We start from the raw sequence: 27359 nt of genomic DNA on the forward strand, positions 1-27359 counted from the left end.
ATGTGAACCATGTGTTCCTGGTAAACACGTAGATCTGGCAAACAGTTATCACTTGCTGACCAACTACAAGAATACTGACCTCAGAGTCTTCAGTTTACAGTGAGGATTCTCCAGTCCATCAGAGAGTCGCTTCACTCCTGAATCCTTCAAGTCATTGTTACTCAGATCCAGCTCTCTCAGGTGTGAGGGGTTTGATTTCAGAGCTGAGGCCAGAGAAGCACAGCCTTCCTCTGTGACTCCACAGCCTGACAGTCTGCAAAGAGTCAAATCATATTAAAATCACACTGCTCTTCTTTGGTGGTGAAAATAGCAGCAGTATATTTTTTCAAAATAATTCATTTTCAGATATATCAGTGTCCTGAAACCTGCCATATCTATTCATAAATAAATTAATATATCATGATACAATTATTGCTTGTAGAGAGAAAAATATGAAGTACAAATAATTGAGTAGACTGACCAGACCAGTTAAAAAAAAACAATATCAGTCAAAAGACAGACAGTGAGGTATCAGAAAAAGATTGTATTGAGTATGCAATCCACACCATATCTATTTTGACATTGAAGCTAACATTTTAAATGTGTCTATGTACTCCAGCATTTTGAATTTGAGATCAAATGTTTCATATGAGGTGACAGTATATAATGTCACCTTGAATATGAGAATATTTTCATACATACCTCTTTCACCACTTAGAAATGAAGCACTTTATGTACAGTGGGGAGAACAAGTATTTGATACACTGCCGATTTTGCAGGTTTTCCTACTTACAAAGCATGTAGAGGTCTGTAATTTTTATCATAGGTACACTTCAACTGTGAGAGACGGAATCTAAAACAAAAATCCAGAAAATCACATTGTATGATTTTTAAGTCATTAATTTGCATTTTATTGCATTACATAAGTATTTGATACATCAGAAAAGCAGAACTTAATATTTGGTACAGAAACCTTTGTTTGCAATTACAGAGATCATACGTTTCCTGTAGTTCTTGACCAGGTTTTTACACACTGCAGCAGGGATTTTGGCCCACTCCTCCATACAGACCGTCTCCAGATCCTTCAGGTTTCGGGGCTGTCGCTGGGCAATACGGACTTTCAGCTCCCTCCAAAGATTTTCTATTGGGTTCAGGTCTGGAGACTGGCTAGGCCACTCCAGGACCTTGAGATGCTTCTTACGGAGCCACTCCTTAGTTGCCCTGGCTGTGTGTTTCGGGTAGTTGTCTTGCTGGAAGACCCAGCCACGACCCATCTTCAATGCTCTTACTGAGGGAAGGAGGTTGTTGGCCAAGATCTCGCGATACATGGTCCCATCCATCCTCCCCTCAATACGGTGCAGTCGTCCTGTCCCCTTTGCAGAAAAGCATCCCAAAGAATGATGTTTCCACCTCCATGCTTCACGGTTGGGATAGTGTTCTTGGGGTTGTACTCATCCTTCTTCTTGCTCCAAACAGGGCGAGTGGAGATTAGACCAAAAAGCTCTATTTTTGTCTCATCAGACCACATGACCTTCTCCCATTCCTCCTCTGGATCATCCAGATGGTCATTGGCAAACTTCAGACAGGCCTGGACATGCGCTGGCTTGAGCAGGGGGGACCTTGCGTGCGCTGCAGGATTTTAATCCATGACGGCGTAGTGTGTTGCTAATGGTTTTCTTTGAGACTGTGGTCCCAGCTCTCTTCAGGTCATTGACCAGGTTCTGCCGTGTAGTTCTGGGCTGATCCCTCACCTTCCTCATGATCATTGATGCCCCACGAGGTGAGATCTTGCATGGAGCCCCAGACCGAGGATGATTGACCGTCATCTTGAACTTCCATTTTCTAATAATTGTGCAAACTGTTGTTGCCTTCTCACCAAGCTGCTTGCCTATTGTCCTGTAGCCCATCCCAGCCTTGTGCAGGTCTACAATTTTATCCCCGATGTCCTTACACAGCTCTCTGGTCTTGGTCATTGTGGAGAGGTTGGAGTCTGTTTGATTGAGTGTGTGGACAGGTGTCTTTTATAAAGGTAACAAGTTCAAACAGGTGCAGTTTGATTCCGTCTCTCACAGTTGAAGTGTACATATGATAAAAATTACAGACCTCTACATGCTTTGTAAGTAGGAAAACCTGCAAAATCGTCAGTGCATCAAATACTTGTTCTCCCCACTGTAGGTGTGGGTTTGTATCTAGTCTCCAAGTCTTATCCACTTATGGTTTATTATTAAGTAGTCAAAAGTTTAGTATTTTGTCCAAAACTCGTTGGTTGCATTTGCAGTTAGTTTTGGTTGTGTTTTGGATTATGTTTTGCCCGATAGTAACTGAATGGTGGATTATTGGAGTAATTGTATTTCGAATGAGCAGATAACATGTTTCTAAACACAATTAAGTTAATCCTGATGATGGCATGATTAAGAAAAATCATGAATGAATCATGAATAATAATGAGTGAGATAGTAACAGAGTTTACAAAAACACATGCTAACCTCTCACCATTACCCTCATATCAAAGGTGACATTCATTGCCTAATGTAAAACATTATATGGTGTGGACAATGTGTGCCTGATAAACACATGTCGATCTGGTGAACAGTTCTCACATGTAAACCAACTATAGGAATACTGACCTCAGAGTCACCAGTTTACAGTGGGGATTCTCCAGTCCATCAGAGAGCAGCTTCACTCCTGAATCCTTCAGGTCATTGTTACTCAGATCCAGCTCTCTCAGGTGTGAGGGGTTTGACTTCAGAGCTGAGACCAGAGAAGCACAGCCTTCCTCTGTGACTCCACAGCCTGACAGTCTGACAAAAAAATCATCATGATTTCAAAAATGGACTGTTAATTTAACACCAGTTGTGTAGAAAGACAACGGTAGATACAGTGCCTTGCGAAAGTATTCGGCCCCATTGAACTTTGCGACCTTTTGCCACATTTCAGGCTTCAAACATAAAGATATAAAACTGTATTTTTTTGTGAAGAATCAACAACAAGTGGGACATAATCATGAAGTGGAACGACATTTATTGGATATTTCAAACTTTTTTAACATCAAAAACTGAAAAAGTGGGCGTGCAAAATTATTCAGCCCCTTTACTTTCAGTGCAGTAACCTCTCTCCAGAAGTTCAGTGAGGATCTCTGAATTATCTAATATTGACCTAAATGACTAATGATGATAAATACAATCCACCTGTGTGTCATCAAGTCTCCGTATAAATGCACATGCACTGTGATATTCTCAGAGGTCTGTTAAAAGCGCAGAGAGCATCATGAAGAACAAGGAACACACCAGGCAGGTCCGAGATACTGTTGTGAAGAAGTTTAAAGCCGGATTTGGATACAAAAAGATTTCCCAAGCTTTAAACATCCCAAGGAGCACTGTGCAAGCAATAATATTGAAATGGAAGGAGTATCAGACCACTGCATATCTACCAAGACCTGGCCGTCCCTCTAAACTTTCAGCTCATACAAGGAGAAGACTGATCAGAGATGCAGCCAAGAGGCCCATGATCACTCTGGATGAACTGCAGAGATCTACAGCTGAGGTGGGAGACTCTGTCCATAGGACAACAATCAGTCGTATATTGCACAAATCTGGCCTTTATGGAAGAGTGGCAAGAAAAAAGCCATTTCTTAAAGATATCCATAAAAAGTGTTGTTTAAAGTTTGCCACACGCCACCTGGGAGACACACCAAACATGTGGAAGAAGGTGCTCTGGTCAGATGAAACCAAAATTGAACTTTTTGGCAACAATGCAAAACGTTATGTTTGGCGTTAAAGCAACACAGCTCATCACCCTGAACACACCATACCCACTGTCAAACATGGTGGTGGCAGCATCATGGTTTGGGCCTGCTTTTCTTCAGCAGGGACAGGGAAGATGGATAAAATTGATGGGAAGATGGATGGAGCCAAATACAGGACCATTCTGGAAGAAAACCTGATGGAGTCTGCAAAAGACCTGAGACTGGGACAGAGATTTGTCTTCCAACAAGACAATGATCCAAAACATAAAGCAAAATCTACAATGGAATGGTTCAAAAATAAACATATCCAGGTGTTAGAATGGCCAAGTCAAAGTCCAGACCTGAATCCAATCGAGAATCTGTGGAAAGAACTGAAAACTGCTGTTCACAAATGCTCTCCATCCAACCTCACTGAGCTCGAGCTGTTTTGCAAGGAGGAATGGGAAAAATGTCAGTCTCTCGATGTGCAAAACTGATAGAGACATACCCCAAGCGACTTACAGCTGTAATCGCAACAAAAGGTGGCGCTACAAAGTATTAACTTAAGGGGGCTGAATAATTTTGCACGCCCAATTTTTCAGTTTTTAATTTGTTAAAACAGTTTGAAATATCCAATAAATGTCGTTCCACTTCATGATTGTGTCCCACTTGTTGTTGATTCTTCACAAAAAAATACAGTTTTATATCTTTATGTTTGAAGCCTGAAATGTGGCAAAAGGTCGCAAAGTTCAAGGGGGCCGAATACTTTCGCAAGGCACTGTACATTTGGTTTATTCTCTCAAACAACATAGATTCATCTTCTGTCTCCTAGAATTGTATGGTCATATTGTTATAGTAATGTGAACATCAATGCACTGATTAAATATGTTTTTCAATATAATATAGGATATTATATACATATTATGATACATATGTTTCTCCAAACACTTGAATATTTCTTCCTGATGATTAAGTACTTAAATGTATTTGATGTACTCACAGAGCCATTTTGGAGGCTTTGACCACTGGCAGCAGCCTCAGAAGACCTTCCTCTGATCTGGAGTATTTCTTCAGGTCAAACACATCCAGCTCCTTTTCTGAAGTCAGCAACACAAAGACCAGAGCTGACCACTGTGCAGGTGAGAGTTCTTCACCAGAGACACTTCCTGATCTCAGGTAGCTTTGGATCTCCTCCACTAGAGAATGGTCATTCAGCTCATTCAGACAGTGGAACAGATTGATGCACCTCTCTGGAGAGGGATTCTCCCTGATCTTCTCCTTGATGTACTTGACTGTTTCTTCATGGCTCTGTGAGCTGCTTCCTGTCTTTGTCAGTAGACCTCGTAAGTGCTTCTGATTGGACTCCAGTGAGAGGCCCAGAAGGAAGCGGAGGAAAAGGTCCAGGTTTCCCGTTTCATTTTGTAAGGCTTTATCCACAGCTCTCTTGTAGAGAGTAATTTCAGGCTTGTGTCTGATCCTCAAAGGAAAGTCCCTGGATGTTGATCGTGGTTTGGTCATTAAATTCTCATTGTTGTTGCTGAATGAAAGGAACACATATACAGCAGCCAGAAACTCCTGAATGCTCAGATGCACAAAGCAGTACACCTTGTCCTGGTACAGCCCACATTCCTCTTTAAAGATCTGTGTGCACAATCCTGAGTACACTGAGGCTTCATTGACATCAATGCCAGCCTCTTTCAGGTCTTCTTCATAGAAAATCAGATTGCCATTCACAAGCTGTTGAAAAGCCAGTTTTCCCAGTGACAGAATGCTCTCTTTATTACAGTGTGGACCTGTCTCTTCTTTCCCAAGATACTTTTCATTCTTCTGTTTGGTATGAAACACCACAAGGTGTGTGTACATCTCGGTCAGAGTCTTGGGCATCTCTTCTCTCTTATGTTTCAACATGTCTTCAAGCACTATTGCAGATATCCAACAGAAGACTGGAATGTGGCACATGATGTGGAGGCTCCTTGATGTCTTTATGTGTGAGATGATTCTGCTGGCCAGGTCCTCATCACTGAATCTCTTCCTGAAGTACTCCTCCTTCTGTGGGTCATTGAACCCTCGTACCTCTGTCACCTGGTCAACACACCCTGAAGGAATCTTATTGGCTGCTGCAGGTCGGGTAGTTATCCAGAGGAGAGCAGAGGGAAGCAGATTTCCCTTCGTGAGATTTGTCAGCAGAACATCCACTGAGGTTGACTCTGTGACGTCACAACAGATCTTGTTCTTCTGGAAGTCTAGGGGCAGTCGGCACTCATCCAGACCATCAAAGATGAACAGAACTTTGTATTTGTCATAGTTGGAGATTCTTGATTTTCTGGTTTCTATTGAGAAATGATTTAGAAGTTCAATCAAAGTGTATTTTTCCCCTTTCATCAAATTCAGCTCCCGAAAAGGGAATGAAAATACAAATTGGACATCCTGATTTGCTTTTCCTTCAGCCCAGTCCAGAATGAACTTCTGCACAGAGACTGTTTTTCCAATGCCAGCGACTCCCTTTGTCAGCACAGTTCTGATAGGTTTGTCTTGTCCAGTTAAGGGTTTGAAGATGTCGTTACATTTGATTGCAGTCTCTGGTCTTGCTTGTTTCCTGGTTGTTGTCTCAATCTGTCTCAGCTCATGTTCATTATTGACCTCTCCTGTTCCACCCTCTGTGATGTAGAGCTCTGTGTAGATCTTATTGAGAAGTGTTGGGTTTCCTTGTTTAGCGATCCCCTCAAATACACATCGAAACTTCTTCTTCAGATTAGATTTGAGTTCACGTTGGCAAATCACAGTATGCTCACCTGAATGAAGAAATAATACAGAGGATATTAATATTCTCTGTTTTAATGCCTAAAGCATTGTAGGATTGTGTTAGAAAGTTGTACATTATAATACGTTATTCTTTTAACTGACTGTATAAATGTGTAAATGTTTTCATATTGCTTTACACACTAGTGTGATTGATATTATTATTGGTATAGTTGATATTTGTATAGTATTATTATGGTATAGTATTATTAATGTTGTCTCTGTCTCTCTCTCTCTCTCTTCGTTTCTCCTCTTCTTTCTGTCTAAATTAATCACCACAACACATCCCTCCTTTTACTTGATTAGGTCACAAGGTGTTGTGTTAAGGCTGCTACAATATCATTGAGTTACACGGCCACTTTAGCTGTACTTTAGCTACAGATCTTAAATGTTTGTTATAAAACAGCAGTCAACATGAGGCAGACAGCTCTTACTTTTCTCCAGTGTGTCAGCAAGCTCCTTCTGGTTCATTTTCCTCAGGATGTGCAGTGTGATCTTCAGAGCCCCCTCTCTGGCACTGCTCTCATGCTTCTCATCTTCAGCATCCACCACTTCCTCATCCTGCTTCTGACTTTCAAAGACTTCTGGGAGATTTGAACTCAGAATCCTCTTGAACATCTTCAGCTCGTTCTTCATAAATGTCATAATATTCTCTTGAAGCAACTTAAATAAATAAAGTAAAGTAAATAAGTTAAGCAAGAGAATAAATGCTTTCTCATGAACACATTAATAAATGATTGACAGATCAACTTTACTTGAGGTAAACAAAAACAAATGTACATAACAGGACCACATACACTGAATATGGCGGCCAGGTCTGTTTGATGACTCTGGGAAGACTGACCACTGAGAATGTCTGACTCTGATCTCTCCTGTTTATTTCTGTGGACAAAAAAGGAGATTACATCCACTCATCCAGGGAGTGCACACACACACACACACAGGGAGGGAATGTTGTGCTTGTTTAATATTGTTTTGGGACTTTGGATACATTTCTGCCCTGCTCGACCTTCCCTGGTCAACTGTAAGTGCTGTTATTGTGAAGTGGAAACGTCTAGGAGCAACAACGGCTCAAATGCGAGGCACTATGGCATTATGCATTGGGGCAGGTAGCGTTCAGGTAGCGTTCTCCGGTAATCCGCCAAACCCAGATTTATCCCTCGGAATGCCAGAATGTGAAGCGGGATTCATCACTCCAGAGAATGCGTTTCCACTGCTCCAGTCCAATTTTACATTGGTCTTTGTGGTTCAATCTGTGCTTGAAATTCAGTGCTCGTCTGAGGGACAAGCAACTTATTATGTGACTTGTTAATCACATTTTTACTCCTGAACTTATTTAGACTTTTCATAATAAAGGGGTTGGATACTCTTTGACTCAAGACATTTCAGCTTTTTTTTATAGTATGTGGTATTGTGTGCAGGCCAATGCCCCCCCCCCAACAAAAGTTTAAGTTGAATGATTTTTTTAAAAATACATGCTTTAACACAACAAAATGTGGAAAAAGGTCAAGGGGTGTGAATAATTTCTGAAGGCACTGTATATATAGCTACCTAATATTGAAACTAATCTTCGCTAAGCCTTTGACTGGATTCCTTTTTTCCTAAATTGTCATGGTTCCACCTGTCACCAGAGGGCGGCAGAGACCATCCAGTCCAATTTACTCATTATGATTTCCCTGTTAAAAGAGGTGTGTTTTCTGTTGTCCTTTGCAGAAGCTTGAATTGTTTGGCAATTGTTTTTGTCTCTTGAGTGAGTTTTCGAGACTTAGTGTTCATTTTTTCCCCATGTTACTGTGATCATTCAGTTACCGTTTCTCAGTAAAGTATTATGTTTATCCTTAATTTTAACCACTGATTCCTAGTCTGGTCTCTTCTCTGCACCTGGGTCCAACCTCACCACGTCACAGCAAGCTTCTGCCTCCAACATGGACCCAGCAGAGATCACCCAGATCCGGAATGTTGTAACCCACCAAGGAGCACTGCTGGGGCGGCAGCAAGAAGAACTCTCCCAAATATCAGAGACCCTCTGAGCCTTTACCGACTTCCTCCTACCACAGTCCAAACCCAGCCCAGGAGGAGCTGATGCCCAAGTCTCATCGCCCAGTGCTCCAGGCGTTGTCGTAGTTCATCCAGGGAACCTGCACTGGGAACCCAAGATCAGAGCGGTATGATGGCCACCCGGGAGGACGCAAGGTTTTTTTCACCAGATTCAAGCCTTCGTGGACTCTGGGTCCGCGGATAATTTCATTGATCAAGACTTCACCAGTGATTACAAATCCCTTGCGTGAAATGTCCCATCCCTCTGCAGATTGAAGCCCTCGATGGATGCCCCATTTGCTCCATATCAGACCAAGCCCATTCTTCTGCAGGTTGGGGTGAACCACAGAGACTCTTAGGTTTCTTTTGATCACCGCTCATCGTTACAGTATATAGCCTCGCTACTGTATATAGCCTCGCTACTGTATATAGCCTCGCTACTGTATATAGCCTCGCTACTGTATATAGCCTCGCTACTGTATATAGCCTCACTACTGTATATAGCCTCGCTACTGTATATAGACTCACTACTGTATATAGCCTCACTACTGTATATAGCCTCGCTACTGTATATAGCCTCACTACGGTATATAGCCTCGCTACTGTACATACATTTACATTTACATTTAAGTCATTTAGCAGACGCTCTTATCCAGAGCGACTTACAAATTGGTGAATTCACCTTCTGACATCCAGTGGAACAGCTACTTTACAATAGTGCATCTAAATCATTTAAGGGGGGGTGAGAAGGATTACTTTATCCTATCCTAGGTATTCCTTGAAGAGGTGGGGTTTCAGGTGTCTCCGGAAGGTGGTGATTGACTCCGCTGTCCTGGCGTCGTGAGGGAGTTTGTTCCACCATTGGGGGCCAGAGCAGCGAACAGTTTTGACTGGGCTGAGCGGGAACTGTACTTCCTCAGTGGTAGGGAGGCGAGCAGGCCAGAGGTGGATGAACGCAGTGCCCTTGTTTGGGTGTAGGGCCTGATCAGAGCCTGGAGGTACTGCGGTGCCGTTCCCCTCACAGCTCCGTAGGCAAGCACCATGGTCTTGTAGCGGATGCGAGCTTCAACTGGAAGCCAGTGGAGAGAGCGGAGGAGTGGGGTGACGTGAGAGAACTTGGGAAGGTTGAACACCAGACGGGCTGCGGCGTTCTGGATGAGTTGTAGGGGTTTAATGGCACAGGCAGGGAGCCCAGCCAACAGCGAGTTGCAGTAATCCAGACGGGAGATGACAAGTGCCTGGATTAGGACCTGCGCCGCTTCCTGTGTGAGGCAGGGTCGTACTCTGAGGATGTTGTAGAGCATGAACCTACAGGAACGGGCCACCGCCTTGATGTTAGTTGAGAACGACAGGGTGTTGTCCAGGATCACGCCAAGGTTCTTAGCGCTCTGGGAGGAGGACACAATGGAGTTGTCAACCGTGATGGCGAGATCATGGAACGGGCAGTCCTTCCCCGGGAGGAAGAGCAGCTCCGTCTTGCCGAGGTTCAGCTTGAGGTGGTGATCCGTCATCCACACTGATATGTCTGCCAGACATGCAGAGATGCGATTCGCCACCTGGTCATCAGAAGGGGGAAAGGAGAAGATTAATTGTGTGTCGTCTGCATAGCAATGATAGGAGAGACCATGTGAGGTTATGACAGAGCCAAGTGACTTGGTGTATAGCGAGAATAGGAGAGGGCCTAGAACAGAACCCTGGGGGACACCAGTGGTGAGAGCGATAGGAGAGGGCCTAGAACAGAGCCCTGGGGGACACCAGTGGTGAGAGCGCGTGGCGAGGAGACGCCACCTGGTAGGAGCGACCTGTCAGGTAGGACGCAATCCAAGCGTGGGCCGCGCCGGAGATGCCCAACTCGGAGAGGGTGGGGAGGAGGATCTGATGGTTCACAGTATCGAAGGCAGCCGAAAGGTCTAGAAGGATGAGAGCAGAGGAGAGAGAGTTAGCTTTAGCAGTGCGGAGCGCCTCCGTGATACAGAGAAGAGCAGTCTCAGTTGAATGACTAGTCTTGAAACCTGACTGATTTGGATCAAGAAGGTCATTCTGAGAGAGATAGCGGGAGAGCTGGCCAAGGACGGCACGTTCAAGAGTTTTGGAGAGAAAAGAAAGAAGGGATACTGGTCTGTAGTTGTTGACGTCGGAGGGATCGAGTGTAGGTTTTTTCAGAAGGGTGCAACTCTCGCTCTCTTGAAGACGGAAGGGACGTAGCCAGCGGTCAGGGATGAGTTGATGAGCGAGGTGAGGTAAGGGAGAAGGTCTCCGGAAATGGTCTGGAGAAGAGAGGAGGGGATAGGGTCAAGCGGGCAGGTTGTTGGGCGGCCGGCCGTCACAAGAAGCGAGATTTCATCTGGAGAGAGAGGGGAGAAAGAGGTCAGAGCACAGGGTAGGGCAGTGTGAGCAGAACCAGCGGTGTCGTTTGACTTAGCAAACGAGGATCGGATGTCGTCGACCTTCTTTTCAAAATGGTTGACGAAGTCATCTGCAGAGAGGGAGGAGGGGGAGGGGGAGGAGGATTCAGGAGGGAGGAGAAGGTGGCAAAGAGCTTCCTAGGGTTAGAGGCAGATGCTTGGAATTTAGAGTGGAAGAAAGTGGCTTTAGCAGCAGAGACAGAGGAGGAAAATGTAGAGAGGAGGGAGTGAAAGGATGCCAGGTCCGCAGGGAGGCGAGTTTTCCTCCATTTCCGCTCGGCTGCCCGGAGCACTGTTCTGTGAGCTCGCAATGAGTCGTCGAGCCACGGAGCGGGAGGGGAGGACCGAGCCGGCCTGGAGGATAGGGGACATAGAGAGTCAAAGGATGCAGAAAGGGAAGAGAGGAGGGTTGAGGAGGCAGAATCAGGAGATAGGTTGGAGAAGGTATGAGCAGAGGGAAGAGATGATAGGATGGAAGAGGAGAGAGTAGCGGGGGAGAGAGAGCGAAGGTTGGGACGGCGCGATACCATCCGAGTAGGGGCAGTGTGGGAAGTGTTGGATGAGAGCGAGAGGGAAAAGGATACAAGGTAGTGGTCGGAGATTTGGAGGGGAGTTGCAATGAGGTTAGTGGAAGAACAGCATCTAGTAAAGATGAGGTCGAGCGTATTGCCTGCCTTGTGAGTAGGGGGGGAAGGTGAGAGGGTGAGGTCAAAAGAGGAGAGGAGTGGAAAGAAGGAGGCAGAGAGGAATGAGTCAAAGGTAGACGTGGGGAGGTTAAAGTCGCCCAGGACTGTGAGAGGTGAGCCGTCCTCAGGAAAGGAGCTTATCAAGGCATCAAGCTCATTGATGAACTCTCCGAGGGAACCTGGAGGGCGATAAATGATAAGGATGTTAAGCTTGAAAGGGCTGGTAACTGTGACAGCATGGAATTCAAAGGAGGCGATAGACAGATGGGTAAGGGGAGAAAGAGAGAATGACCACTTGGGAGAGATGAGGATCCCGGTGCCACCACCCCGCTGACCAGAAGCTCTCCGGGTGTGCGAGAACACGTGGGCGGACGAAGAGAGAGCAGTAGGAGTAGCAGTGTTATCTGTGGTGATCCATGTTTCCGTCAGTGCCAAGAAGTCGAGGGACTGGAGGGAGGCATAGGCTGAGATGAACTCTGCCTTGTTGGCTGCAGATCGGCAGTTAAAGAGGCTACCGGAGACCTGGAACTCCACGTGGGTCGTGTGCGCTGGGACCACCAGATTAGGGTGGCCGCGGCCACGCGGTGTGGAGCGTTTGTATGGTCTGTGCAGAGAGGAGAGAACAGGGATAGATAGACACATAGTTGACAGGCTACAGAAGAGGCTACGCTAATGCAAAGGAGATTGAAATGACAAGTGGACTACACGTCTCGAATGTTCAGAAAGTTAAGCTGACGTAGAAAGAATCTTATTGACTAAAATGTATGAAATGATACAGTACTGCTGGAGTAGGCTAGCTGGCAGTGGCTGCGTTGTTGACTTTGTAGGCTAGCTGGCAGTGGCTGCGTTGTTGACACTACACTAATCAAGTCGTTCCGTCGAGTGTAATAGTTTCTACAGTGCTGCTATTCGGGGGCTAGCTGGCTAGCTAGCAGTGTTGATTACGTTACGTTACGTTAAAAGAACGACAATAGCTGGCTAGCAAACCTAGAAAATCGCTCTAGACTACACAATTGTCTTAGATACAAAGACGGCTATGTAGCTAGCTAGCTACGATCAAACAAATCAAACCGTAGTACTGTAATGAAGTGAAATGAAAATGTGATACTACCTGTGGAGCGAAGCGGAATGTTGACCGGGTAGTTGAAGTTCAATTCGGTAGACGTTGGCTAGCTTTTGGCTAGCTAGCTAGCAGTATCTCCTACGTTAAGGACGACAAATAGCTGGCTAGCTAACCTCGGTAAATTAAGATAATCACTCTAAGTCTACACACTCTAAAATACACAATTATCTTGGATACGAAGACAGCGAAGACAACTATGTAGCTAGCTAACACTACACTAATCGAGTCGTTCAGTTGAGTGTAATAGTTTCTACAGTGCTAGTAGACGGTGGACGTTAGCTAGCTGCTAGCTAGCTGCTGGGCAGATAGCAGTGTAGACTACGTTAGGACGACGAAATACGATAATTACGCAATTATCTTTGATGCAAAGACGGCTATGTAGCTAGCTAAGAAGAAATTGCTAAGATTAGACAAATCAAACCGTTGTACTACTACATAACCTCGCTACTGTTATAGCCTCGCTACTGTTATAACCTCGCTACTGTATCTAGAATCGCTACTGTATATAGCCTCGCTACTGTATATAGCCTCACTACGGTATATAGCCTCGCTACTGTACATAGCCTCGCTACTGTTATAGCCTCGCTACTGTACATAGCCTCGCTACTGTTATAACCTCGCTACTGTATCTAGAATCGCTACTGTATATAGCCTCGCTACTGTTATAGCCTCGCTACTGTACATAGCCTCGCTACTGTTATAACCTCGCTACTGTATCTAGAATCGCTACTGTATATAGCCTCGCTACTGTATATAGCCTCACTACTGTATATAGCCTCGCTACTGTATCTAGCCTCGCTACTGTATATAGCCTCACTACGGTATATAGCCTCGCTACTGTAAATAGCCTCGCTACTGTTATAGCCTCGCTACTGTACATAGCCTCGCTACTGTTATAACCTCGCTACTGTATCTAGAATCGCTACTGTATATAGCCTCGCTACTGTTATAGCCTCGCTACTGTACATAGCCTCGCTACTGTTATAACCTCGCTACTGTATCTAGAATCGCTACTGTATATAGCCTCGCTACTGTATATAGCCTCACTACTGTATATAGCCTCGCTACTGTATATAGCCTCACTACTGTTATAGTCTCACTACTGTATATAGCCTCGCTACTGTATATAGCCTCACTACTGTATATAGCCTCGCTACTGTATATAGACTCACTACTGTATATAACCTCACTACTGTATATAGCCTCACTACTGTATATAGCCTCGCTACTGTATATAGCCTCACTACTGTTATAGCCTCACTACTGTATATAGCCACGCTACTGTATATAGCCTCACTACTGTTATAGCCTCACTACTGTATATAGCCTCACTACTGTATATAGCCTCGCTACTGTATATAGCCTCACTACTGTATATAGCCTTGCTACTGTATATAGCCTCACTACTGTATATAGCCTCGCTACTGTATATAGCCTCACTACTGTTATAGCCTCACTACTGTATATAGCCTCGCTACTGTATATAGCCTCACTACTGTATATAGCCTCGCTACTGTATATAGACTCACTACTGTATATAGCCTCACTACTGTATATAGCCTCACTACTGTATATAGCCTCGCTACTGTATATAGCCTCACTACTGTTATAGCCTCACTACTGTATATAGCTTCGCTACTGTATATAGCCTCACTACTTTATATAGCCTCGCTACTGTATATAGCCTCACTACTGTATATAGCCTCGCTACTGTATATAGCCTCACTATATAGCTACGATCAAACAAATCAAACCGTAGTACTGTAATGAAGTGAAATGAAAATGTGATACTACCTGTGGAGCGAAGCGGAATGTTGACCGGGTAGTTGAAGTTCAATTCGGTAGACGTTGGCTAGCTTTTGGCTAGCTAGCTAGCAGTATCTCCTACGTTAAGGACGACAAATAGCTGGCTAGCTAACCTCGGTAAATTAAGATAATCACTCTAAGTCTACACACTCTAAACTACACAATTATCGTGGATACGAAGACAGCGAAGACAACTATGTAGCTAGCTAACACTACACTAATCGAGTCGTTCAGTTGAGTGTAATAGTTTCTACAGTGCTAGTAGACGGTGGACGTTAGCTAGCTGCTAGCTAGCTGCTGGGCAGATAGCAGTGTAGACTACGTTAGGACGACGAAATACGATAATTACGCAATTATCTTTGATGCAAAGACGGCTATGTCGCTAGCTAAGAAGAAATTGCTAAGATTAGACAAATCAAACCGTTGTACTACTACATAGCCTCGCTACTGTTATAGCCTCGCTACTGTTATAACCTCGCTACTGTATCTAGAATCGCTACTGTATATAGCCTCGCTACTGTATATAGCCTCACTACGGTATATAGCCTCGCTACTGTACATAGCCTCGCTACTGTTATAGCCTCGCTACTGTACATAGCCTCGCTACTGTTATAACCTCGCTACTGTATCTAGAATCGCTACTGTATATAGCCTCGCTACTGTTATAGCCTCGCTACTGTACATAGCCTCGCTACTGTTATAACCTCGCTACTGTATCTAGAATCGCTACTGTATATAGCCTCGCTACTGTATATAGCCTCACTACTGTATATAGCCTCGCTACTGTATCTAGCCTCGCTACTGTATATAGCCTCACTACGGTATATAGCCTCGCTACTGTAAATAGCCTCGCTACTGTTATAGCCTCGCTACTGTACATAGCCTCGCTACTGTTATAACCTCGCTACTGTATCTAGAATCGCTACTGTATATAGCCTCGCTACTGTTATAGCCTCGCTACTGTACATAGCCTCGCTACTGTTATAACCTCGCTACTGTATCTAGAATCGCTACTGTATATAGCCTCGCTACTGTATATAGCCTCACTACTGTATATAGCCTCGCTACTGTATATAGCCTCACTACTGTTATAGTCTCACTACTGTATATAGCCTCGCTACTGTATATAGCCTCACTACTGTATATAGCCTCGCTACTGTATATAGACTCACTACTGTATATAACCTCACTACTGTATATAGCCTCACTACTGTATATAGCCTCGCTACTGTATATAGCCTCACTACTGTTATAGCCTCACTACTGTATATAGCCTCGCTACTGTATATAGCCTCACTACTGTTATAGCCTCACTACTGTATATAGCCTCACTACTGTATATAGCCTCGCTACTGTATATAGCCTCACTACTGTATATAGCCTTGCTACTGTATATAGCCTCACTACTGTATATAGCCTCGCTACTGTATATAGCCTCACTAATGTTATAGCCTCACTACTGTATATAGCCTCGCTACTGTATATAGCCTCACTACTGTATATAGCCTCGCTACTGTATATAGACTCACTACTGTATATAGCCTCACTACTGTATATAGCCTCACTACTGTATATAGCCTCGCTACTGTATATAGCCTCACTACTGTTATAGCCTCACTACTGTATATAGCTTCGCTACTGTATATAGCCTCACTACTTTATATAGCCTCGCTACTGTATATAGCCTCACTACTGTATATAGCCTCGCTACTGTATATAGCCTCACTATATAGCTACGATCAAACAAATCAAACCGTAGTACTGTAATGAAGTGAAATGAAAATGTGATACTACCTGTGGAGCGAAGCGGAATGTTGACCGGGTAGTTGAAGTTCAATTCGGTAGACGTTGGCTAGCTTTTGGCTAGCTAGCTAGCAGTATCTCCTACGTTAAGGACGACAAATAGCTGGCTAGCTAACCTCGGTAAATTAAGATAATCACTCTAAGTCTACACACTCTAAACTACACAATTATCGTGGATACGAAGACAGCGAAAACAACTATGTAGCTAGCTAACACTACACTAATCGAGTCGTTCAGTTGAGTGTAATAGTTTCTACAGTGCTAGTAGACGGTGGACGTTAGCTAGCTGCTAGCTAGCTGCTGGGCAGATAGCAGTGTAGACTACGTTAGGACGACGAAATACGATAATTACGCAATTATCTTTGATGCAAAGACGGCTATGTAGCTAGCTAAGAAGAAATTGCTAAGATTAGACAAATCAAACCGTTGTACTACTACATAGCCTCGCTACTGTTATAGCCTCGCTACTGTTATAACCTCGCTACTGTATCTAGAATCGCTACTGTATATAGCCTCGCTACTGTATATAGCCTCACTACGGTATATAGCCTCGCTACTGTACATAGCCTCGCTACTGTTATAGCCTCGCTACTGTACATAGCCTCGCTACTGTTATAACCTCGCTACTGTATCTAGAATCGCTACTGTATATAGCCTCGCTACTGTATATAGCCTCACTACTGTATATAGCCTCGCTACTGTATCTAGAATCGCTACTGTATATAGCCTCGCTACTGTATATAGCCTCACTACTGTTATAGCCTCACTACTGTATATAGCCTAACTACTGTATATAGCCTCGCTACTGTATATAGCCTCACTACTGTATATAGCCTTGCTACTGTATATAGCCTCACTACTGTATATAGCCTCGCTACTGTATATAGCCTCACTACTGTTATAGCCTCACTACTGTATATAGCCTCGCTACTGTATATAGCCTCACTACTGTATATAGCCTCGCTACTGTATATAGCCTCGCTACTGTATATAGCCTCACTACTGTATATAGCCTCGCTACTGTATCTAGAATCGCTACTGTATATAGCCTCGCTACTGTATATAGCCTCACTACGGTATATAGCCTCGCTACTGTTATAGCCTCGCTACTGTACATAGCCTCGCTACTGTTATAACCTCGCTACTGTATCTAGAATCGCTACTGTATATAGCCTCGCTACTGTATATATCCTCACTACGGTATATAGCCTCGCTACTGTACATAGCCTCGCTACTGTTATAGCCTCGCTACTGTACATAGCCTCGCTACTGTTATAACCTCGCTACTGTATCTAGAATCGCTACTGTATATAGCCTCGCTACTGTTATAGCCTCGCTACTGTACATAGCCTCGCTACTGTTATAACCTCGCTACTGTATCTAGAATCGCTACTGTATATAGCCTCGCTACTGTATATAGCCTCACTACTGTATATAGCCTCGCTACTGTATCTAGAATCGCTACTGTATATAGCCTCGCTACTGTATATAGCCTCACTACGGTATATAGCCTCGCTACTGTACATAGCCTCGCTACTGTTATAGCCTCGCTACTGTACATAGCCTCGCTACTGTTATAACCTCGCTACTGTATCTAGAATCGCTACTGTATATAGCCTCGCTACTGTTATAGCCTCGCTACTGTACATAGCCCCGCTACTGTTATAACCTCGCTACTGTATCTAGAATCGCTACTGTATATAGCCTCGCTACTGTATATAGCCTCGCTACTGTATATAGCCTCACTACTGTTATAGCCTCACTACTGTATATAGTCTCGCTACTGTATATAGCCTCACTACTGTATATAGCCTCGCTACTGTATATAGACTCACTACTGTATATAACCTCACTACTGTATATAGCCTCACTACTGTATATAGCCTCGCTACTGTATATAGCCTCACTACTGTTATAGCCTCACTACTGTATATAGCCTCGCTACTGTATATAGCCTCACTACTGTTATAGTCTCACTACTGTATATAGCCTAACTACTGTATATAGCCTCGCTACTGTATATAGCCTCACTACTGTATATAGCCTTGCTACTGTATATAGCCTCACTACTGTATATAGCCTCGCTACTGTATATAGCCTCACTACTGTTATAGCCTCACTACTGTATATAGCCTCGCTACTGTATATAGCCTCACTACTGTATATAGCCTCGCTACTGTATATAGCCTCGCTACTGTATATAGCCTTGCTACTGTATATAGCCTCACTACTGTTATAGCCTCACTACTGTATATAGCCTCGCTACTGTATATAGCCTCACTACTGTATATAGCCTCGCTACTGTATATAGACTCACTACTGTATATAACCTCACTACTGTATATAGCCTCACTACTGTTATAGCCTCGCTACTGTATATAGCTTCGCTACTGTATATAGCCTCACTACTGTATATAGCCTCGCTACTGTATATAGCCTCACTACTGTATATAGCCTCGCTACTGTTATAGCCTCACTACTGTATATAGCCTCGCTACTGTATATAGCCTCACTACTGTATATAGCCTCGCTACTTTATATAGACTCACTACTGTATATAGCCTCACTACTGTATATAGCCTCACTACTGTATATAGAATCGCTACTGTATATAGACTCACTACTGTACATAGCCTCGCTACTGTTATAGCCTCGCTACTGTACATAGCCTCGCTACTGTTATAACCTCGCTACTGTATCTAGAATCGCTACTGTATATAGCCTCGCTACTGTATATAGCCTCACTACTGTATATAGCCTCGCTACTGTATATAGCCTCACTACTGTATATAGCCTCGCTACTGTATATAGCCTCACTACTGTATATAGCCTCGCTACTGTATATAGCCTCACTACTGTATATAGCCTCGCTACTGTATATAGCCTCACTATATAGCTACGATCAAACAAATCCAACCGTAGTACTGTAATGAAGTGAAATGAAAATGTGATACTACCTGTGGAGCGAAGCGGAATGTTGACCGGGTAGTTGAAGTTCAATTCGGTAGACGTTGGCTAACTTTTGGCTAGCTAGCTAGCAGTATCTCCTACGTTAAGGACGACAAATAGCTGGCTAGCTAACCTCGGTAAATTAAGATAATCACTCTAAGTCTACACACTCTAAACTACACAATTATCTTGGATCCGAAGACAGCGAAGACAACTATGTAGCTAGCTAACACTACACTAATCGAGTCGTTCAGTTGAGTGTAATAGTTTCTACAGTGCTAGTAGACGGTGGACGTTAGCTAGCTGCTAGCTAGCTGCTGGGCAGATAGCAGTGTAGACTACGTTAGGACGACGAAATACGATAATTACGCAATTATCTTTGATGCAAAGACGGCTATGTAGCTAGCTAAGAAGAAATTGCTAAGATTAGACAAATCAAACCGTTGTACTACTACATAGCCTCGCTACTGTTATAGCCTCGCTACTGTTATAACCTCGCTACTGTATCTAGAATCGCTACTGTATATAGCCTCGCTACTGTATATAGCCTCACTACGGTATATAGCCTCGCTACTGTACATAGCCTCGCTACTGTTATAGCCTTGCTACTGTACATAGCCTCGCTACTGTTATAACCTCGCTACTGTATCTAGAATCGCTACTGTATATAGCCTCGCTACTGTTATAGCCTCGCTACTGTACATAGCCTCGCTACTGTTATAACCTCGCTACTGTATCTAGAATCGCTACTGTATATAGCCTCGCTACTGTATATAGCCTCACTACTGTATATAGCCTCGCTACTGTATCTAGAATCGCTACTGTATATAGCCTCGCTACTGTATATAGCCTCACTACGGTATATAGCCTCGCTACTGTACATAGCCTCGCTACTGTTATAGCCTCGCTACTGTACATAGCCTCGCTACTGTTATAACCTCGCTACTGTATCTAGAATCGCTACTGTATATAGCCTCGCTACTGTTATAGCCTCGCTACTGTACATAGCCCCGCTACTCTTATAACCTCGCTACTGTATCTAGAATCGCTACTGTATATAGCCTCGCTACTGTATATAGCCTCACTACTGTATATAGCCTCGCTACTGTATATAGCCTCACTACTGTTATAGCCTCACTACTGTATATAGTCTCGCTACTGTATATAGCCTCACTACTGTATATAGCCTCGCTACTGCATATAGACTCACTACTGTATATAACCTCACTACTGTATATAGCCTCACTACTGTATATAGCCTCGCTACTGTATATAGCCTCACTACTGTTATAGCCTCACTACTGTATATAGCCTCGCTACTGTATATAGCCTCACTACTGTTATAGCCTCACTACTGTATATAGCCTCACTACTGTATATAGCCTCACTACTGTATATAGCCTCACTACTGTATATAGCCTCGCTACTGTATATAGCCTCACTACTGTATATAGCCTCGCTACTGTATATAGCCTCGCTACTGTATATAGCCTCGCTACTGTATATAGCCTCACTACTGTTATAGCCTCACTACTGTATATAGCCTCGCTACTGTATATAGCCTCACTACTGTATATAGCCTCGCTACTGTATATAGACTCACTACTGTATATAACCTCACTACTGTATATAGCCTCACTACTGTTATAGCCTCGCTACTGTATATAGCTTCGCTACTGTATATAGCCTCACTACTGTATATAGCCTCGCTACTGTATATAGCCTCACTACTGTATATAGCCTCGCTACTGTTATAGCCTCACTACTGTATATAGCCTCGCTACTGTATATAGCCTCACTACTGTATATAGCCTCGCTACTGTATATAGACTCACTACTGTATATAACCTCACTACTGTATATAGCCTCACTACTGTATATAGCCTCACTACTGTATATAGAATCGCTACTGTATATAGACTCACTACTGTACATAGCCTCGCTACTGTTATAGCCTCGCTACTGTACATAGCCTCGCTACTGTTATAACCTCGCTACTGTATCTAGAATCGCTACTGTATATAGCCTCGCTACTGTATATAGCCTCGCTACTGTATATAGCCTCACTACTGTTATAGCCTCACTACTGTATATAGTCTCGCTACTGTATATAGCCTCACTACTGTATATAGCCTCGCTACTGTATATAGACTCACTACTGTATATAACCTCACTACTGTATATAGCCTCACTACTGTATATAGCCTCGCTACTGTATATAGCCTCACTACTGTTATAGCCTCACTACTGTATATAGCCTCACTACTGTTATAGCCTCACTACTGTATATAGCCTCACTACTGTATATAGCCTCGCTACTGTATATAGCCTCACTACTGTATATAGCCTTGCTACTGTATATAGCCTCACTACTGTATATAGCCTCGCTACTGTATATAGCCTCACTACTGTTATAGCCTCACTACTGTATATAGCCTCGCTACTGTATATAGCCTCACTACTGTATATAGCCTCGCTACTGTATATAGCCTCACTACTGTATATAGCCTCGCTACTGTATATAGCCTCGCTACTGTATATAGCCTCACTACTGTTATAGCCTCACTACTGTATATACCCTCGCTACTGTATATAGCCTCACTACTGTATATAGCCTCGCTACTGTATATAGACTCACTACTGTATATAACCTCACTACTGTATATAGCCTCACTACTGTTATAGCCTCGCTACTGTATATAGCTTCGCTACTGTATATAGCCTCACTACTGTATATAGCCTCGCTACTGTATATAGCCTCACTACTGTATATAGCCTCGCTACTGTTATAGCCTCACTACTGTATATAGCCTCGCTACTGTATATAGCCTCACTACTGTATATAGCCTCGCTACTGTATATAGCCTCGCTACTGTATATAGACTCACTACTGTATATAACCTCACTACTGTATATAGCCTCACTACTGTATATAGCCTCACTACTGTATATAGAATCGCTACTGTATATAGACTCACTACTGTACATAGCCTCGCTACTGTTATAGCCTCGCTACTGTACATAGCCTCGCTACTGTTATAACCTCGCTACTGTATCTAGAATCGCTACTGTATATAGCCTCACTACTGTATATAGCCTCGCTACTGTATATAGTCTCACTACTGTATATAGAATCGCTACTGTATATAGACTCACTACTGTATATAGAATCACTACTGTTTATAGACTCACTACTGTACATAGCCTCGCTGCTGTTATAGCCTCGCTACTGTACATAGCCTCGCTACTGTATATAGCCTCACTACTGTATATAGCCTTGCTACTGTTATAGCCTCGCTACTGTATATAGCCTCACTACTGTATATAGCCTCGCTACTGTACATAGCCTCGCTACTGTTATTTCCTCGATACTGTATATAGCCTCGCTACTGTACATAGCCTCGCTACTGTATCTAGAATCGCTACTGTTATTATATGTTGTATTCAGCATGTCACTAAGGTCTACACCTGTTGTATTCAGCATGTCACTGTTAGGTCTACACCTGTTGTATTCAGCATGTCACTGTTAGGTCTACACCTGTTGTATTCAGCATGTCACTGTTAGGTCTACACCTGTTGTATTCAGCATGTCACTGTTAGGTCTACACCTGTTGTATTCAGCATGTCACTGTTAGGTCTACACCTGTTGTATTCAGCATGTCACTGTAAGGTCTACACCTGTTGTATTCGGCATGTCACTAAGGTCTACACCTGTTGTATTCAGCATGTCACTGTTAGGTCTACACCTGTTGTATTCGGCATGTCACTGTTAGGTCTACACCTGTTGTATTCAGCATGTCACTAAGGTCTACACCTGTTGTATTCAGCATGTCACTAAGGTCTACACCTGTTGTATTCAGCATGTCACTGTTAGGTCTACACCTGTTGTATTCAGCATGTCACTGTTAGGTCTACACCTGTTGTATTCAGCATGTCACTAAGGTCTACACCTGTTGTATTCAGCATGTCACTGTTAGGTCTACACCTGTTGTATTCAGCATGTCACTAAGGTCTACACCTGTTGTATTCGGCGCACGTGACAAATACACTTTGATTTGAACATGTATTTGTGTTTGTTGTCTCTTCTCCATGGTAACTGTCAATAATAATAATAATATAATGAGTCACTGTTTGTCATTCACTCACACACACAGACACACTCAGGGAGGGAATGTTGTGTATGTTTAATATTGTTGTAGGACTATGAAAATCGAAAAATTATCAGTCTATGGATTATGAACCCCCCCCCAAAAAAAAATGGGAAAATGGGAGAGGAGAAATGACTAGAGACAGTGTTGTTTAACTCACTGACCATGACCCATGAGTTCTTCTTACCTTTGTTCAGTAGAAAAATATATAGGATAATCCATAGACTTGTCACTCTTCATGGACACACAGCTGGGTACAAGGGAGGCTGGTCTCTCCTGCTTGATTGGGCTTCAACATAACAGAGACAAACATTACATCTCTCATCTACGCTGAGTGCAGATGAGGAAACATAAGAGGTTATTTCCACAACGCTATATATTAGTTTTCAGAAATGTTGGTAAATGAGCTTTTATAGCTTAAAGATTGGTGTGTTTTTTTAAAACTAATCATGGGATGGGGTTGTTCAATGACAGACATGTATCACTTGATGGTTTTCTTTCAGAAAGACAAATAATCATGTTTTTTATATGCTATATATCTACCTCGCGCAGTCAAATGTTATGAATATGTGTTTGTATTTGTACATACTATGGTTCCCCATTAGCTGCTGCCAATGTAGCAGCTACTCGTCCTGGGTTTCTCCAGGAAAAATGAATGCAGTTTATACAATTTTAAAAACACTACAGTACATTCACAGATTTCACAACACACTGTGTGCCCTCAGGACCCTACTCTACCACTACCACATGTCTGTCACACCCTGATCTGTTTCACCTGTCTTTGTGCTTGTCTCCGCCCCACTCCAGGTATCGCCCATCTTCCTCATTACCTCATCTTCCTCATTACTTCCTCATACCTGTGTCCTCTGTCTGTTGCCAGTTCGTCTTGTCTTGTCAAGCTTATCAGCGTGTTTTTCTGTGCTCCTGTTTTCCTAGTCTCTGTTTTTCTAGCCCTCCCCGTTCTGCCTGCCTTGACCTCGAGCCTGCCTGCCCCCACTGTACCTGTCGGACTCGTCCCTGATAATTAATTCACTTCTGCCTGTCCCCGACCTGCCCATTGGCTGTCCCTTGTATTTCAATAAATATCATAGACTGTAACCATCTGCCTCCTGTGTCTGCATCTGGGTCTCGTCCTGTGTCGTTATACATATCTACAGTACTATGTGTGTGTATAGTCCATATGCTATCATGTGTGTGTGTATGCATGTGTCTGTGCCTATGTTTGTGTTGCTTCACAGTCCCTGCTATTCCATAAGGTGTTTTTTATCTGTTTTTTTGTATCTAATTGTACTGATTGCCTCAGTTACCTGATGTGGAATAGAGTTCCATGTATCCAAGGCTCTATGTAGTACTGTGCGCCTCCCATATTCTGTTCTGGACTTGGGGACTGTGAAGAGACCTCTGTGGCATGCCTTGTGGGGTATGCATGGGTTACCAAGCTGTGTGCCAGTAGTTTAGACAGACAGCTAGGCGCTTTCAACATGTCAATACCTCTCATCAATACAAGTAGTGATGTATTTAATCTCTCCTCCACTTTGAGCCAGGAGAGATTGACATGCCTAATATTAATATTAGCTCTCTGCGTACATCCAAGGGCCAGCCGTGCTGCCCTGTTCTGAGCCAATTGCAATTTTCCTTTTTTATGGCTCCTGACCACACGACTGAACAGTAGTCCAGGTGTGACAAAACTAGGGCCTGTAGGACCTGCCTTGTTGATAGGGTTTTTGAGAACGCAGAACATCATTATGGACAGAGTTCTCCCCTTCTTCGCTATTACTGTATCAATATGTTTTGACCATGACAGTTTATAATCCAGGTTTACTCCAATCAGTTTAGCAATCTCAATTTGCTCAATTTCCACATGATTTATTATAAGATTTTGTTGAATGTTTTGTCCCAAATACAATGCTTTTAGTTTTAGAAATATTTAGGGCTAACTTTTTCCTTGGCACCCACTCTGAAACTAACTGCAGCTCTGTTAAATGTTGCAGTGATTTCAGTTGCTGTAGTAGCTGATGTGTATAGTCTTGTGTCATCCTCGTACATAGACATTCTGGTTTTGCTTAGTCAGTGGCCTGTCATTAGTAAAATTTGAAAAAAGCAAGGGGCCTTAAAATGTCTAGTGACTCCCCATCCCGCATGAGGGAGCGTAATCATCGACTGACACTAATTAGCATAATGCAACGGACATAAATATTCCTAGAAAATATTCCTATTCATGAAAATCACAAGTGAAATATATTGAGACACAGCTTAGCCTTTTGTTAATCACCCTGTCATCTCAGATTTTCAAAATATGCTTTACAGCCAAAGCTAGACAAGCATTTGTGTAAGTTTATCGATAGCCTAGCATAGCATTTTGTCCAGCTAGCAGCAGGTAACTTGGTCACGAAAATCAGAAAAGCAAACAAATTAAATTGTTTACCTTTGATGATCTTCGGATGTTTTCACTCACGAGACTCCCAGTTAGATAGCCAATGTTACTTTTTTCCAAAAATATTATTTTTGTAGGTGAAATAGCTCCCGTTTGTTCTTCACGTTTGGCTGAGAAATCGCCCGGAAATTGCAGTCATGAAAACTCCAAACAATATTCCAAATTAGCTCCATAATATCGACAGAAACATGGCAAACGTTGTTTATAATCAATCCTCATGGTGTTTTTCAAATATCTATTCGACAATTAGTTTTTCAGTAGGACCGATTGGAATAATGGCTACCTCTGTATTTTACGCGAGTATCACTCTGGGAGCATCAGGTGACCATTTGCGCAATGTAGCCGCTTACGGGTATTCTTCAACATAAGTGCGTAAAACTATGTCACAATGCTGTAGACACCTTGGGGAATACGGAGAAAAAGTAATCTGGTTGATAGGGCATTCACTGCTCAATAGGGACGCATTGGAACGCAGCGCTTTCAAAACATGAGGCACTTCCGGATTGGATTTTTCTCAGGCTTTCGCCTGCAACATCAGTTCTGTTATACTCACAGACAATATTTTTACAGTTTTGAAAACTTTAGAGTGTTTTCTATCCTAAGCTGTCAAGTATATGCATATTCTAGCATCTTGTCCTGACAAAATATCCCGTTTACTACGGGAACGTTATTTTTCCAAAAATGAAAATACTGCCCCCTAGTCACAATTAACAGCTACGCTGGGGAATTTCTGATTCTACCTGGATTATGTTTGAGAGGTTTCCGTTAAAGAACACCCTCTGTGTTCTGTTAGACAAGTAACTCTTTATCCACATTATAGCAGGGGGGTAAAGCCATAATGCATACGTGTTTCCAGCAGCAGACTATGATCAATAATGTCAAAATTTGCACTGAAGTCTAACAAGACAGCCCCCACAATAATTTCATCACTTTCTCTCAGCCAATCATCAGTCATTTGTGTAAGTGCTGTGCTTGTTGAGTGTACTTCCCTATAAGCATGCTGAAAGTCTGTTGTCAATTTGTTTATTGTGAAATAGCATTGTATCTGGTCAAACTGCAATTTTTTCCAGAAGTTTACTTAGGTTTGGTAACAGGCTGATTGGTCGGTTATTTGAGCCAGTAAAGGGAGCTTTACTATTCTTGGGTAGCGGAATGACTTAAGCTTCCCTCCAGGCCTGAGGACACACAATCTCTAGTAGGGTTAAATTGAAGATGTGGCAAATAGGAGAGGCAATATCGTCTGCTATTATCCTCAGTCATTTTCCATCCAGATTGTCAGACCCCGGTGGCTTGTCATTGTTGATAGACAATAATTTATTTTCTTCCACACTGATTTAATGGAATTCTAAAGTACAAATCTTGTCTGTCAGAATTTAGTCCGATATACAGTGGGGCAAAAAAATTATTTAGTCAGCCACCAATTGTGCAAGTTCTCCCACTTAAAAAGATGAGAGAGGCCTGTAATT

General features: G+C 43.0%; 1 protein-coding gene across 4 annotated transcripts in view; it reads right to left on the reverse strand.

Annotated features, from left to right (window-relative positions):
• LOC135536124 (NACHT, LRR and PYD domains-containing protein 3-like) overlaps positions 1–27359 on the reverse strand; it is a 144744-nt gene that overhangs the window by 20690 nt on the left and 96695 nt on the right. For 3 of the 4 annotated variants that reach the window (XM_064962515.1, XM_064962518.1, XM_064962516.1), the window contains 6 exons: positions 23647–23748; positions 7300–7384; positions 6937–7165; positions 4704–6495; positions 2607–2780; positions 80–253 (listed from right to left, as the gene is read on the reverse strand). In XM_064962515.1, the coding sequence (XP_064818587.1) occupies positions 80–253; positions 2607–2780; positions 4704–6495; positions 6937–7165; positions 7300–7384; positions 23647–23748 (2556 nt within the window). The remainder of the gene's footprint in view (positions 1–79; positions 254–2606; positions 2781–4703; positions 6496–6936; positions 7166–7299; positions 7385–23646; positions 23749–27359) is intronic. The other variant, XM_064962517.1, reaches the window with a different exon arrangement.

The sequence above is a fragment of the Oncorhynchus masou genome, unplaced genomic scaffold, assembly GCF_036934945.1.
Source record: "Oncorhynchus masou masou isolate Uvic2021 unplaced genomic scaffold, UVic_Omas_1.1 unplaced_scaffold_560, whole genome shotgun sequence".
NCBI lineage: Eukaryota > Metazoa > Chordata > Actinopteri > Salmoniformes > Salmonidae > Oncorhynchus > Oncorhynchus masou.